Source organism: Melozone crissalis, unplaced genomic scaffold (genome assembly GCF_028551555.1).
Source record: "Melozone crissalis strain CALT ecotype California unplaced genomic scaffold, PUWL_Pcris_2 ptg000391l_1, whole genome shotgun sequence".
In the NCBI taxonomy this organism is placed as follows: domain Eukaryota; kingdom Metazoa; phylum Chordata; class Aves; order Passeriformes; family Passerellidae; genus Melozone; species Melozone crissalis.
The window spans coordinates 92599-106986 of record NW_026536130.1 but is presented as its reverse complement, the minus strand read 5'-3'; the positions used below and the strand labels follow the sequence as shown (position 1 = coordinate 106986).

The window sequence follows — 14388 nt, the reverse complement described above, 5'->3', positions numbered from 1 at the left end:
GAATTGAATATTAATAAAAAGGGACAAGTGGACTAATTTCCATGTGTAAACCAGGCTCTGACAAGATGATGTTAACTGATAATAAGTTTTTAATAAAGGGTAATTGAGAATAAAGCTATAAGAATTGTTGAGATCTTTAAAAAATAACCAAACCGAAATTGTTTAGTTACCAGAAGCCTGTAAGTGCTGTCCAACAGACACAGAAGCTCAGGATTATCTAAAAACCAGGGACAGAATCAGCCTGCTCAGATGTTTTTGGAGGGTGGCTGCCCTTTTTCGTAGTCCCCTGGCCACGAGCAAGTGCTAGAGAGGACTGTGAGTGCTGACATCCCTCACTCACCTGGAAAGGCAGCATTATTCCTAATGAGGTTAATGTGGAGTGAGTTGCAATATAATTGAAGGACATTAGCATTTATTAGAAATTGAAAAGAAAGCGGAATTCCTTAAGGCCTGACATTACAGGCATTTGGAGAGGATGAAATGTTTCTCATTAACAACCTGTGTGCTTTTTGGCTGCACTGTAGGTTTTTCTGTATGAACACCTGGCCTCTGGCTCATATTTATTTGATCCAAACACCTGAAGCATATGAATAAGTGTTATTGGTTTTCCTAGTGACTGAAGAAGGCATGGCCAGAAACATAAGCATACCAGAATATATGAATGTAATACAAATGTAATAAGAATGTAATCTTATATACGTATAAGAATATAGTTGAGAACTGTATTCTTATAAAGAGAGTGTAAAATCAGAGGCACTGGCATTGCCTCCAGCACAACCTCAATCTGTGTAGTCTAATATTTTGTAGTTATTTCAAAATACAGGGTTTTTCTGGAAAATTGGAGCAGTGTTTAGCTAAAGTCGGAGCACTGTGAGATGATGAAACTCTGAAATGTACCTTGAGCTGTTTTCCTTCCAGTGCACATAATAAGCAGTGCATATAATAGAGTAGGAAAATGCACTGCAGACAAAGGTCACTCTCCACCATCCCAGTGAGACATTTGTACCCACTTGCTACCTTCTGTGTCCCATCCTGGGGAAGGAAGGAAGGAAGGAATACTCCAACATTGCTATTGGCATGCTGCTTCTTCAGAAGAAAATAATAATGGATGAATGTTTCCCACAAAATCTTGGATGGTTCCTTTTTTTTTTTTTTTTAATGTTTTGGATTTCTCACAGGAAAACACCCTCTTTTCCCCGTGATTGCAATTGCCACCAAATGTGGAAAGCCCCATTGCTGTTCTGCTTGGCAGTTGCATATGTGGCTTGCTAAACATGTGCTTGGGAACATTCATACTTAAAATATCTCAAACCCAGAGACTCCAAAGTTTCAGGAATTGGCAGGTTCTGTAGAAGGTCCCAAGGCATTGTAGTTTAAACTCTGGTGATAATGTTTCAGCACCACTGGTCATGCGCTTGAGGGAACACAGTCTGCAACGCAGGAAAGACTGACTTTATAAGAAACTTCATATGTATCTGATAGTTCAGTCCAGGTCAGGAAATAAATGGCCATTTTTTTCATCTGTCAGAGACTTAGCTCATGGTTAAGTGCTGCTGACAGTGCAGTGAACTCCTCTTGAGCTCAGGGAGTCTTGAGCATAGTTCATAGAGCTTATCCTGAGAACTGCGTCTTTGATCTTTGGCAAACTGACAATTACTGTTACTGCACTGAGCAAAACCACGTCCTTCAGCTCTTTGTAACAGTGAGAAAAATGTAGTGTTATTGCAGAGAGGAAGGTATTTGCACCTGTGTTATAAATTATTTACTCCTTTCTGCCAGCAAAGATTTAGGAATGCAGAAGGTAAATAAATGGCTTATTGAATTTTTAGTCTTTAGTGATCTCAAATCTTCTGAAAGTCTTTTTTTTTTTCTTGATACTGGGGGAAAAATAGTATGGGCTTTCATCTCTTTATTCTCCCTTTCAGTGCAGTGGTATTTTTGCTTAAAAAGTGAATCTGTGCTAATATTGTCTTTGTGAGATACAATGAACTTCTTAACAAATCTGCAGTAGCATTCAAATAAAGATTTCCTTACAAATGCAGCTTAACAACCAAAGAGAAAATGCTTGTATTCAATATTGTTTAAAAGATTTCAGTTTCAGTTCTCCTCCTTGGTACTTGAGTGAAGAACAGACTCCAAAATTTCAGCCATCTTCTAAAAAGATACTGAAACAAAACAAGTAAGATGAAAGAATTACATTCACTCCTAATTTCTCATAGAAAGGTTTATTTCTCTAAGTCTCCACATTGTACCTATTAACAGAAAAGATGACAAATGCATTCAAGGCATTTAAATTAGAATTTTATCCAGCCTTGTCATTTGCCCTGAAGGAAGTACATGGAAAAATTGTGTGTTTCTGATTCAAATGGAGTTTTCCTTGCATTTTCCAAAGTTCTCTAACAATCTACCTGCTGAAGAGAGGAGAAGATGGTTTATTGGTAGTAATGTTGGGACACAATTTTCAGGTTGCTGCAGTGTGCATCCCAGCCTATGCATTTTTTGGATAGGTTGTTTTGGTTAGCTCCCTACCTAACCAAAACAGGGCTGCATTTTTTTTCCTGGTGGCAGCTAAAATCAGATTTAGATGCATTTTTCTTTGTGGCTGGGGAATCTATATGTGCACAAATTCACCTTGTATAAATATACCCCCAGACTGTGTGCTGCTGAAAGAACAGCTGGGATCAGAACAGATAAAATCTCAAACTGGTTTTGTGGTTTTTAAAAAATGTATCAGTGTGTTAGGTGAAAGTTTTTTTAATGAACTGACATTATTTAGCTGAATTATTTAGAGACTAGCAGTTGTCTGCAGTTTATGACTCACACTTTGGTTAATCCCATGAAGAGACTATGTCTCTTGGTGTCATTAATGAAAAGCAGTTGCATTCCTCCTTTCATATATCTCAAAGTGAAAACCCAGCAAGTCACAACATTCAAATTTAGAATTCCTTCTGTTCAGCACCCTCCTCCCTTAAAATACCTAAATTAGGGATGCAACATAGATTAAATGATGTTCTGTTTACACCAGCAGTTCTCTGACCTTAATTCTGTCATCCTACCCATAGATTTGGACATCTCGAAATGAATAACAGATTTTAAGCTTCATCTTTCACACGTGTCTGTTAACTAGTGTAGGAAGCCCTTTCTGCCTCTAAAATCAGCTTTGCTACTTTGTCCTCAGCATGGGGAAAAAGACTAAAAAAATTTTTGCCAAAAGAAAAGGGATGACTCACAAAGATTTATTTTCATGGCCAACAGAAAGTATTTAAACCTGATTAGACATATGAAAGAATTTATCATGGATTTATGTTTCACTGTGCTATGTGAGCTAAATGTGTAACTACATCTTCAGTAAAACTCTCTTGCTGTGACAGAAACAGTCTGGAAACAAGTGTGACTCGCTAACCAATTATGCCAGTGCCCTACCCTTACGGAAGGGAAATGTTGGATCTGTTCAGAGCTCAAGTGAATGTCAAACCCGTGGGGTTTTGCTTGGTTGTTTTCCTGCACAGAGATGCAGACCACATTGGCTTTAGTGTTGGTCGTACATTAGACTGAATTTGACACCTTGTAAGAGAAATTTGTCAGGAAAGATTTCGCAACTTTGACCTGAGAAATTCCCATACACATGTAATCCTAATACTTTATAGAAGAGTGTCTAGGAAGATTATTAGAACCATACTTTTTGATAGACAGAGAAACCTTTGTAAAATTGATGTGTAATACTACAGAGGACTATCAGTAAAAAGCAGAATGAAATAGCAAATCCTTTCCTTGGAGTACAGTAGAGGTGAAAATCATGTTTCAGAAACTGCTCTGCTGTCTCGACAGGTAAAGAAGAATCTCCTCTGCAAACCCATCACTTTCCAGTTCTGAAGCTAATCTCTCACACAGTCACCACAATGACTTTGCAGGACTTGAAGCTTCTGGCCACAGCTGTAAATTGAAAACCTCTGCGGACAGATGCTAGAACATGATCTCAGTCATTTTATACAGTGAAATTATTAAATGTTTCCGGATGCAGTTTTGGCAGATTAAGTGTGCTCTCAAGTGATTCCAGGGCACTTTGGGAGTTGGCATGACCAGGATACTGTGCCCATGGGGCAGCATCTGCTGTCCATTTTGGCAGATTAAGGGACACAGGCACAGAAAGTCAACTTGGCTTTGCTGTTCAGATGCTGAGGGTGAATTTAGCCTGCTAATGGAGGTGTCCTAAATGCACCAGTGACAAAAATTGTGATTCTAACTGGAATTTTTTCTTAATGTTTCTTGTATTTTCACTATAATAAGTTTGTCAATGTTACTTTTTTACCACATAGATACTCTTTAACATTGAGGGAAAACCATTCTTGAAGGCATTCTGTATCAGTCAAAAAGGAAAATATTAATTCTTCTGCAATCAGCAGAGATTTCTAAAGTGCTAAGATGAACACTGGTAGAGATGTATATTACCCAGTAGCATGTTTTATGCATATTAGATATCAAGCTTGAAACTGCCCTTTTCCCGTCTATTCTTTGGAGTTAATTGTATGTTAAAAAGTAAACATAGACAAATATAGGGGTGTTGCTCTGTGTGAACCAGCAATTCGGGAGATGTTTCCATGGCCCAAAGCTGGAGTGAGTTGTGCTGTTTTGTTGCCTGCAGTGCAGGGTGTGTGCCTCTTTCACTTGCTCTGGGAAATCCAAACACAGCTAAGCTGATAAAATAGGTCATAAATTTGCACATTTATAATTATTTTGACTTCAAGGAGAACACATACACAGCAGAGCAAAAGAGCAACTGTGTAAATTGAGTTTTGACTTCAGCATTCCTTCCAAAGGATCCCTGTCCATGTCAGCACATAAGACAACAGGGTTTTCCCGGATGTGGTTGTGTGGCTGTGGGACCAAGTGTCTCCTTGCCTGTTATTAAATATTGCTGCAAGAGGGTTTCTTTATTAATCTCTTGCTCTGTACTGAACTGTTAAGGCCTGTTCATAATAGTGCTGAAAACCTGTACCCTGTCCAGCACTGAGCCTCCAGTAGCTTGCTGTCTCTGACCACCTCCTCAAAATTGAATTTTTAGCTCTGTACAGACTGAAACTCCGTAATGGTTTTGAGCCCAAACCCCACAGTTACTTCACAATAGCTGATTTTCAAGATCTAGGTGTCCTATCATCATGACTGCACCATGAATCTGCTGCATGGTCCAACTCAGTGGTCAAGCCTCATATTGTATGATCTACTTTCCTTTCTATTTCCTAAATATTGCATTAGAAAAGTCGTGTGTTATAACCCAGCAAGGAGAGAAGAAAGGAGTGGGGAAATAGAGGGTTTCTATTCTAGCAACAAGAGTAGGGAAAAACTTGCATTACAAAAGGTTAAAACAGGAGGAGGGAGTTTAGTGTGACAATTTGATAAAACAGATTTGATAAACAGTCTGGGGTTTTTGTGTATGTTTAAATAGCAGCTTCCTAAATCACTGACTGAATTTCTCAGTATTCTTGGATCTAAGACTGCTTATCAGTTTCAGCAATTCTCGTTGTTTTGAGCTGAGATTATAGGATCATGTAAGCAGCAAAAATTGATTTCTAGCATCTTCTACTTTATTTAGTGCCATGTGGATTTGAGGGAAAAAATTTAAGTTATTAAATGCGTATCAGAAAAAGAATAATTTTAAAGATCATTGATACAAAAGATGTCTCTGCTGATTCCCCTCCCTTAGCTTCCATTTTGAAACAATGCAGAACCATTTTTTGTTCTTAAAAATTGTTGGAGGTTTATTGCATCAACTTCATATTTCAAAATAAAATTTTGTTTCCCGATGTTCCTTTATATGTTTTATCTGAGTTCTGCTCTGATACTGAAATCCTTCAGGACTAGGCTGATACCTGTTTATTTCCTTCTGCATGATGTTTTATTCTTCTAGATGTGCTAGTGCAGCAGCTTGGTAATGGCTAGGAGATGTTCACAAGGATCCCACATTTTCTCTTTGAAAAAGTTAAGGCTGCCTTCTTGAACTGTAGTGCTGTACATTGATACAGGTGATTATTCTCTGAAGTGTTTCAGTCAATCCCAGTAACATGTATCATGTAGAAATTAGGATGCTTTCGTTCCAAAAACTTCTTAAGAGAAGCTGCTTCTTGAAAGCTGCTTATGAACTTGACTGTCTTGAAATAAAAGGAATAGGTAAGTTATCAAAATTGTGTAAGACTGAGAACTGTTAGCCATCCTTTCTATTTGAAGAAATGTCTCTACTATTACCAGATGGCACTCTAGAGAAGCAACTTACTTTTGCTATTTTCTGTGTCAGCACCGAAGTTTAAGAAGAAAAACACATCAGGACCAGAAAAACCTTGCTTGAATCTGTCTACAAAAAAAAAAAGGGAAATTCCCATAAAGTACAAGTGCAGTAGGACATGAATTCAAACGGTAGTCACCACTAGCACGTGGGACACCTGTTAATAGAAAGCTGCCTGTTTATTCCACCTGAAGAAATCGTGTAGAAGAGTTCAACGTTTCCAGTGTTGCTAATAACTGTAGCTGGAAAAGTTCTAAAAAAGAAGCATACATCCCAAAATGTGAAAATCATCTCCTCCAAAAACGTTGCTCAGGGACATCAGTGTGACTGACAATCGAAAGCCAGAATGTGCCCTCATGTGTGTGCTTGACTCTCTTAAGGACTTGAGAGGCTTTTTCCTCACACCATTTTCATCATCTCTGCTTCACTACTTTGAGGTCCAAATAATTTATCAGCTGAATTTGAAAAGAACAAAAAATACCTGCTGTTTTGCCTTTGCCTCATTTGATAAGCATGTAGCAACTCCTAACAGGAGTTTAGGATGATAAAACATCAAATGAGATAGAAGGCAGGCTGAAATGGTTATATTGTCATTAACTTACTGAACCCTTGGCTGCTACAATGTGTTTGTGCTGTGCCGGAGGTCTCAAATGAACAATTTGAGAGTAAATGAATAAAAATTGTATGATAGGTTAGTGGGGTGTTCATGACTCCAGATGTTGCGAACTTAGGTGGTTTCACTACTTCTGTTTAAATTATTTGTAAAATAGAAACTTGCTGGTTATTTTTCAAGTTTTCTTCCTTCCTTTTGCTGTTAAAGTTCAATTTGTGATGGAGATAACGTCTGAAACTATGGCTGTACCTTCACACCTGAGCATGTAGCACCCTTAGCGCTCTGTTCTGGTTGTGCTGTCAGTCAGAAGCCACATGAATCCAGCTGACAGGGCACTAGTGGGATTTCTGCTGTTTGCAGTGAAACTCCTCCAGGGTGGGGTGAGCCAGGGGAAGCAATGTTATGGTGCTGACAGCTGGGTGTAGGTCTTTGCTTTGTTCAATAGTCACTGCAGAGGACACTTTGGGGTGTGTTGGAAGGCACTGTCACTGCACTGCACTGAGAAATGTTGGCACACGCTATAGCAAGGCATCTGACCCTGATCAAATATTCCTCCTCAATTAAAAGCATGCGTAGCTATTCTGCTCAGCTTGTTCTTAGGAAGCTAATAATGGACTTGGATCCTCTTGCTCTATTTTGGGGACATCTTATTGAATCATGCATTGAATGATGTGACTAATTTGTGGAACAGAGTGCCTGTGCATCAGCTGTTCACGGTTGCTTTCCTGGGGGGAAGATAAACTTTTTATGTTAAAAGACACCGATCATTCTTTTCAGCATATCAAAGAACAAATGTACTGTAGGCTTTTCTGTTGAAAAAAAAAAAAAAAAAAAGAGAACAAATGGCTTTTATCTGTATTTCCATCATTACTCCCGCATAAATCTCACTGAAGCTAATGTGACTTGTAGCAGTGCAGATGAAAGCCAGACACTGTTGAGATGTGGAGTCCAACAGAGCAAGGCACACCACAGAAGCAGGAGGGTTCATCCCTGTAGGAACAACCTGCAAGTGTGTGACTCAGCCTGCTTGGAATGAACCATTGGTGTGCAAAGCCAGGGCTCTCCAGATTGGTGTAAACAATCAATCTGATTAATGCAGTGGCTGTGCACCCTACTGAATGCTCAACTTCACTGCTGCCCAGATGGATTTCTCCAGAAGAAAAAAGTTTGGTGTGTGCATAGGAGCACACGTGATGTCTGTGATGGAAGGGATGCAGGGCAAACAAAAATCACCCGGACTCTGTGACTGGGAAGGAAGAGATGGGACTGGGAGGGTTGAGCTGGACTTCTCATGAGTTGTGGGCATAAGGGGAGTAAGCTGAAACCTGCAGGCTCACCTTGAGGAGTTGGAAGGGAGTAAGGGGACAGGGTCAAAGGGACAAACCTGTGGGATGCTGTGGAGATTAAAAAAAGAAAAGGAAAACCAGCAAGCAGCAGGTTCTTAAAAAAGTATATAGAAATACATAATGGAGGACAACATTAACTGGGAACAATAAAGTTAGTCCTCCCAGCTGATCACAAATAGTAATGTCACTGTGAGCAGAAGAGGAAGGCAGTTCTGTAGGTGGGCCCTAGGACAGAGGCATAGCTGGAGCAGTCTGATAGAGAAACACAGAATTACTTATTTCAGTGCTGACAAGGCCAATAAACCATGCAATCAGCTTAATTTCTTGATAGTTTCTGAGATAATGTCTACAGCAAAGTCTCAGTTCTGCCCAAGTTCCATCCATGGACACTTGAGATCTGTAGAACAAAAGCAGCAAACACCCTGCCACCAGCAATTACTTTGACCTAGATGAAAATAGCAGGGGTTTTATTTTTTTATCTCTTATTTTGCTATTCAAAATAGTATGTATTGATCCCTTTATTAGTGTAACATACAGACTGAAGTTCAAAGCAAAGACTAAGACTAAGAACTTATTATGGAAGGCTTGTTCAAAAGAGAAATTGGGCAAGGAAAGGTTTTGATCAACCCCCCCTTGCCTAGGGTTCCACCTGCAAACGCAGCTCTTGCACCTCTCTTGCTATCCAAGCTTAGGAAATGTAGCACTGCCCTTTAACACACGAGTCAGAAGGCAGGCTTTCTGTAAGGTGATGTGGCTGCTGCTGTTTTCAGAGTATCCTCTTCATCTTACCTGCAGCTGTGGGACAGTAAAGATAATGTCTGCCAGCTTTTTCTCTCTTGAAAGCAAGAGCATACTTGTGACCTGTCCTTCTGAAAGGGCACTGCATTGTCATCTGATATATTTGGATATTCTCAAGTCCACATTAAAAAATGGCAAGTTATCTTTTCATCACAGGATATTCATAGTAAATAGAAAAAAAAAAAAAATCTTGCCAGTCCTTGCTGCCCAAAGGAAGTCTATAAACAGGACTCCTGAGTGTATGCAAGTAAGCTTCAGAGGAATTGAAGAAGTGTGGTTGCAGTGTGAGTAATTGTACTTACAGAGAATCTGTCAAGAATACAAAAGGCAAGCCTGGCAGTGGAAGTGTCCCTGTTGCTCTGGTAGGACAAGGACCACACAATCCAGCGTGATTCAGTAGAACTTCCTTCTAAGTAGATTAGCTCCTCCCTGTGTTGACTGATAAAGATACAAGGTGATTTACTTACAGGAATGCAGGTGCGAGCCTTTGAATAAAAAGAACTGCTATGGACTTTGAGTCACCAGCAGTGATGAATTTTTGAAGTCAGTTTACCATCATTTAATACTATTTTAGAATAGCTGTTAGTGTGTGGCCTTTTCATTTCTGCCAGTAAACTTCCTAATAGATACTGAAGCAGGACTGAAAAGCCTGTGAGCACCATGGAGACATCATTTGTTCAGTGTTGCATTATGACGTACTCATGATCTTTTTTTCTTTGCTTCCTTAACTTTTTTTTTCAACCTCCTTATTTCATTTCTGTTCAGTGTGTGTGTTGATTTTAGTGATGGTGTAGTTCATTGTGGAAGTGATTTAATGTTCACTTGTGAATACTACTCCAAGGCACCTAGTAGCATTAGTATGCTAGTAGCCGCCCAGTGATGGTGCTTCCTGTGTCAGCTGTAGAACACAAAAGTTATACTGGAAGTACTTAGATAGATCTATTTCCTCAAAATGGCTCTGTACTTTCATTTTGTCAAAATGCCTGCGTGTTGGCTTTCTTTGCTGCTGAAATGCTGTTCTATCTGTTCCTAACTTCCCTGTTTAACAGCAGACAGACCCAGGGAGCACTGACTGACTCGGATGATCCCGAAACAGGCTGTCTAACTGATAACAAGCCAACTGCTCGACACTTCTATCCTGTCGCCTTGCTGCTTGTCAGCTCACACCTGCTGGTTGTGTGGCTTATTTTAAGTCTTGCTTTGCTATTAGCCAAATATCAATAAACTTTACTTGTGTTCCTTTCTTTTCTACAAACAGCAACGAACTAACTCTAGAAAAAAGAATCATGTTGTAATATTTCTACAGTCTCAGACCCCAAGGATTCATCTTTAAGATTCCCATGTCTGAAATGTACTGTGTTTTCATTCTTTTTTTCTGAACTCCGAGAAGTATACTATGCATTGAGTGAATTGATTTGCTCTTTCTGTTCATGGTAAAGCTTTCCCACTGTAATTAGCGCAAAGAAAGCCCACTTACAATGCTGTCACTGTATAGAAGTTGTGGAATCCTGAATGCTTGAATCCCTCTTTCCAGAGTAATTAGTCTGACCAAAAAAAAAAAAATAAAATAAAAATTTGCACAACACAAACTAACTAGACAAATATGGCAGGGCAATGGTTTGTGAGACTTACCTTCCGTTGTGTTTTTTCATTGTAACTAGCTGACGGGATTGTTTTCGTTTAATAAATTATTATTACTTTGCTACAACTAACCCTTTTCTGTAGAGTAAATAGAATATACTAAGTTCTGTTTTGTAATGAAATTAGCCTGTTTGTAATTGTTGCTTTAGTTGCTTTTGCTTTCAGTACACTTTTATATTCTTTTTAACAAAGTCCTGTTTATGTCTTGATGCACCACTTTGGCACTTGTGACTTTTGTACTGTATGTGAACGAACATCCTTCCTTTATAAAGCAGAGAGGTGGATTGGGCTGTTTGAAAAGCCATTCTCTCTTTTTTTCATTGCAAAGCTGAACATACAGCAAATGAAGCAGAGATGAAACTTTCCTTCACGAATCTCTAGGGCCAGACTTAATAAAATTCCTTATTCCTAGAATGCGCATTTTAGGGCAATGTATACTCACACATATATAGCAAATCAATTGAAAAAGAAAGGTATGAAAAGGTTTAAAAGGCAAATATATTTCTGGAATTAGAACAAAATGTATCATTAAAGTTATTAAATTTTTTTACTGAACTTTAAACCTCAAGGGCAGATATATTAGGGGGATGGAAAATCTTATCACCTATTTCTGAGGGCAATAAGTGTACTGGGCCTGGCCTTGGATTTAATTCTGTAAGATGTATCATCACTCATGGAAAACAAAAATGTAGAGTTGAATCCTTGTTATTTTTACTTCAACTGTTGCTGAAACTCTGCAATGAACAAATAAAGCATATTTATTTATTCTATGTTTCATGAAGTTGTACTTTTTCCCCCTTTCACTAGAGAAGGATGCCGCATAGAGAATGTTCTGAAGAATGTCAAATGCAGAAAGTATGCATTCAACATGATACAGCTGATGGCTTTCCCAAAGTACTACAGACCTCCAGAGGGGACATATGGAAAAGCTGACACCTAAGTTTAACAAAAGTGTAATCAGGAGCATGTATCATGCTAATTAGTGAATATAACAACTGCTGTTTATGACATATGAATTGGGAATGTATGACCAGTGGAGGTGTTATTTTTAGCAGGTTTTATCACTTTACACTGAAATGAATCTGATTAGTCATTATGAAATAAAACCATGAAAAAGCAATGGACTGGATATTCTGAAAATCAAATATACTCAACTTATCTTTGTGAAATTGAAGCTTAGTATGACTCATAAGCCAGCTGGAATTAGTTTCTGGGGTCATTTGATTGAAGATTAAAAAGGGAAATGGCATTTGCTGTAGGAACAGAGATTAGTAATCTGGAAGGTGGCATTCTGACTCCAAACCAAACCCTGAGATTTGATTTAAGGGGTATCTTACTGCTGGAAAAGGTGTTTTCTGTAACCAGCAGAGCACTGAGGTCTTGATCACTAAGGATTAAACCCTTCACAGAAATGTTTATGAAAGATGCTAATGATAATACCTGGGCTAAATATAATTTTGGTAATTACAATTAGCTTCTTTACATAAGCGTGGTAACTTCATAATGTGTTTTTAGTAATTGCAGACTGTAATTTCAGTAATTCCATTTTGATTCCCTGCGGTTCATTTGGATGTATCACTCTTGGTTTTCTGCACCTCAGCCAAATACCACTTATTTCACTTTCACATAGATCACACTGAAATCAGGGCGATTAATTCCACAAGTCATGTGACTTGAATTTCACCTCCTCTTTAGTGTAAACCCTTAAAAGCAAATTTTCTTTAGTGCTAGGGAAAATAAGTTGTATATACAGGAGTTAATGTATCCTTAGACTCTGAAAACTTGTATGTTATTAGAAAGCCTAAAATAAATGTTATGAGTAAACTGCTGTACTAGGACTAGTTAGCCACAGCAGCTGATTTATATAAAATTTGTAATGCTGCAGGTAGACACTCTAGGATGAAGAGCTATCAGCTTTAAAAATGAATGTTAATGTTCTGCCAGCTGGTGTTAATCCTGAAATTTGTCTTGCAAAGAACATTTGTGTTTTCTAATTGTGTCTATTTACTTCTATTTACCTTCTTCTGCCTCCCAGAGAGGAATACAATTTAAAATTCCCAAGTATTCACTGGTTACTGACCTTTATGCAATGCCTTCTTTTTATATCTAGAGCAGAAGTATGAGAAATGTAACCTAATGAAACTACCCTGGGAATTTGAGCATCTGTAGGAAATTGTAATTGCCATGGATAAAGAAGTAAACGTTTGCTTACTCCTATGGAAGTCAAAGAAATCTCTATACACCGTGACTTTTAATTAGTTCTTTTTAATCCATTAATATTCATTACTGGGTATAAATCTGTAACTATAATAGAATTTAAGAGCCTGATTCTGCAAATTCTATTTGGGTGATCCATGGAACTGATCTATCATTTGCCTAAAATTAAATCCATCTTGTGTATTTGCAAGATCAGGCTTTGGAGTTTGTAGGAAAACATCAGAAAGAGATTCTTGTTCTAATACTCATTGACTTCAGTGGAGCCAGAAATTCACCTATACAATACATTAGCTAATTGGAACTATTTTTTCCAAGAAAAGTAGATAATGTAAGTAGTGTTTTGGTGCATTAGTTTTTTATTTCTATTATATAATATGCTGTCATTAATTGCTTCCTTTTTCTTGGAATGTATTCAGTATATGTCAGAAGAGTTGACAATGCATCACAGATAAGCTCAGACTCATGAGAACATAATGCCTTGATTTCTTCTTGTCATGTACCAGTAGAAGGGGACAATACTCATTGGGTGGCTGGATATGTGCATAAATTAGTGTTTGTCTATTAATATAATGTAGCTGATCTGTGTGAAACTTTCTTCTGAATTTATGGAACATAATCTTTCCTAGAAAAGTAATTTTTCTTGTGTCAGGCTGCTGCACTAACCCTCACTATATACATGTTTATTATTAGCTTAAAGAACCCCTACATATGCAGTTTAGAGATAGTGATAAATTCCTTATGGGTCTCTGAAATAACCTCCAGGCATGCAGTAGAGAATGCCAACCATTGCACAGTAATTCTGAAACTGTCTGTAAAAATCTCAGTGGAGATGGTGCTCTTTGCTGGGTGCTATAGGTACCTAGACTTCTTTATCTGAGTCCCATTGGCATTCTGTCACATTAAAATATGAAATTATTCTAGATTTTCTTGCCAGGAAAATAGTATTTCAAGATTGTGCCTCAGCATTTTAGCCCTGCCCAGGCTCTAAATTGCTGTTATCACTACCATGTTATTTTTGCGTTGAAATTGTTTTTCACGCTGAAGCCATGGATTTGATGAGGAGAAAGAAAAAATGGCACTGGATTGCTATCCTTTTTGTTTTAGCAACCATTCACAGTATGTTCTTGTGAAATTAAATAAATCCCTTATTTGCTAAAGATAATTAGACAAAACCACAAATACATCAGTCAGCTGCCGTGAAGCCTCGTGCTTGGGCCATTACAGAAGAGTTGCCTGAGCTCTGTGCTAAATAGTGCTGAAATTTTTCTCACTGATATTTGGATTGGAACATCTTGTTGTAGGTCTGGAGAGCTTTGTAAAACCTGCACAAGCGCTCCAAGTGTCCTGGAAAAACCTCGTTGCTTCAGTAGCAAAACAGGCCCAAAGATTTTGTTGTTTGGTCAGTGCCTGCTGGGGCTACTGTGGTCCCTGTGGGCAAAGGCTGTGCCGTCAGCTGGCCATGGATTCAAAATTTTGGGGTTTTCTGGTTTGCCTTT

At 38.4% G+C, this 14388-nt stretch overlaps 1 protein-coding gene across 1 annotated transcript in view; it reads left to right on the top strand.

Annotated features, from left to right (window-relative positions):
- The window catches only part of LOC128950064 (inositol polyphosphate 4-phosphatase type II-like), an 82002-nt gene extending 70294 nt beyond the window's left edge, over positions 1–11708 (top strand). Inside the window, exon 15 of the mRNA XM_054294942.1 lies at positions 11483–11708. Coding sequence (XP_054150917.1) covers positions 11483–11615 — 133 coding nt within the window. The 3' untranslated portion in view covers positions 11616–11708. The remainder of the gene's footprint in view (positions 1–11482) is intronic.
- The last annotated feature ends 2680 nt before the right edge of the window (positions 11709–14388 follow it).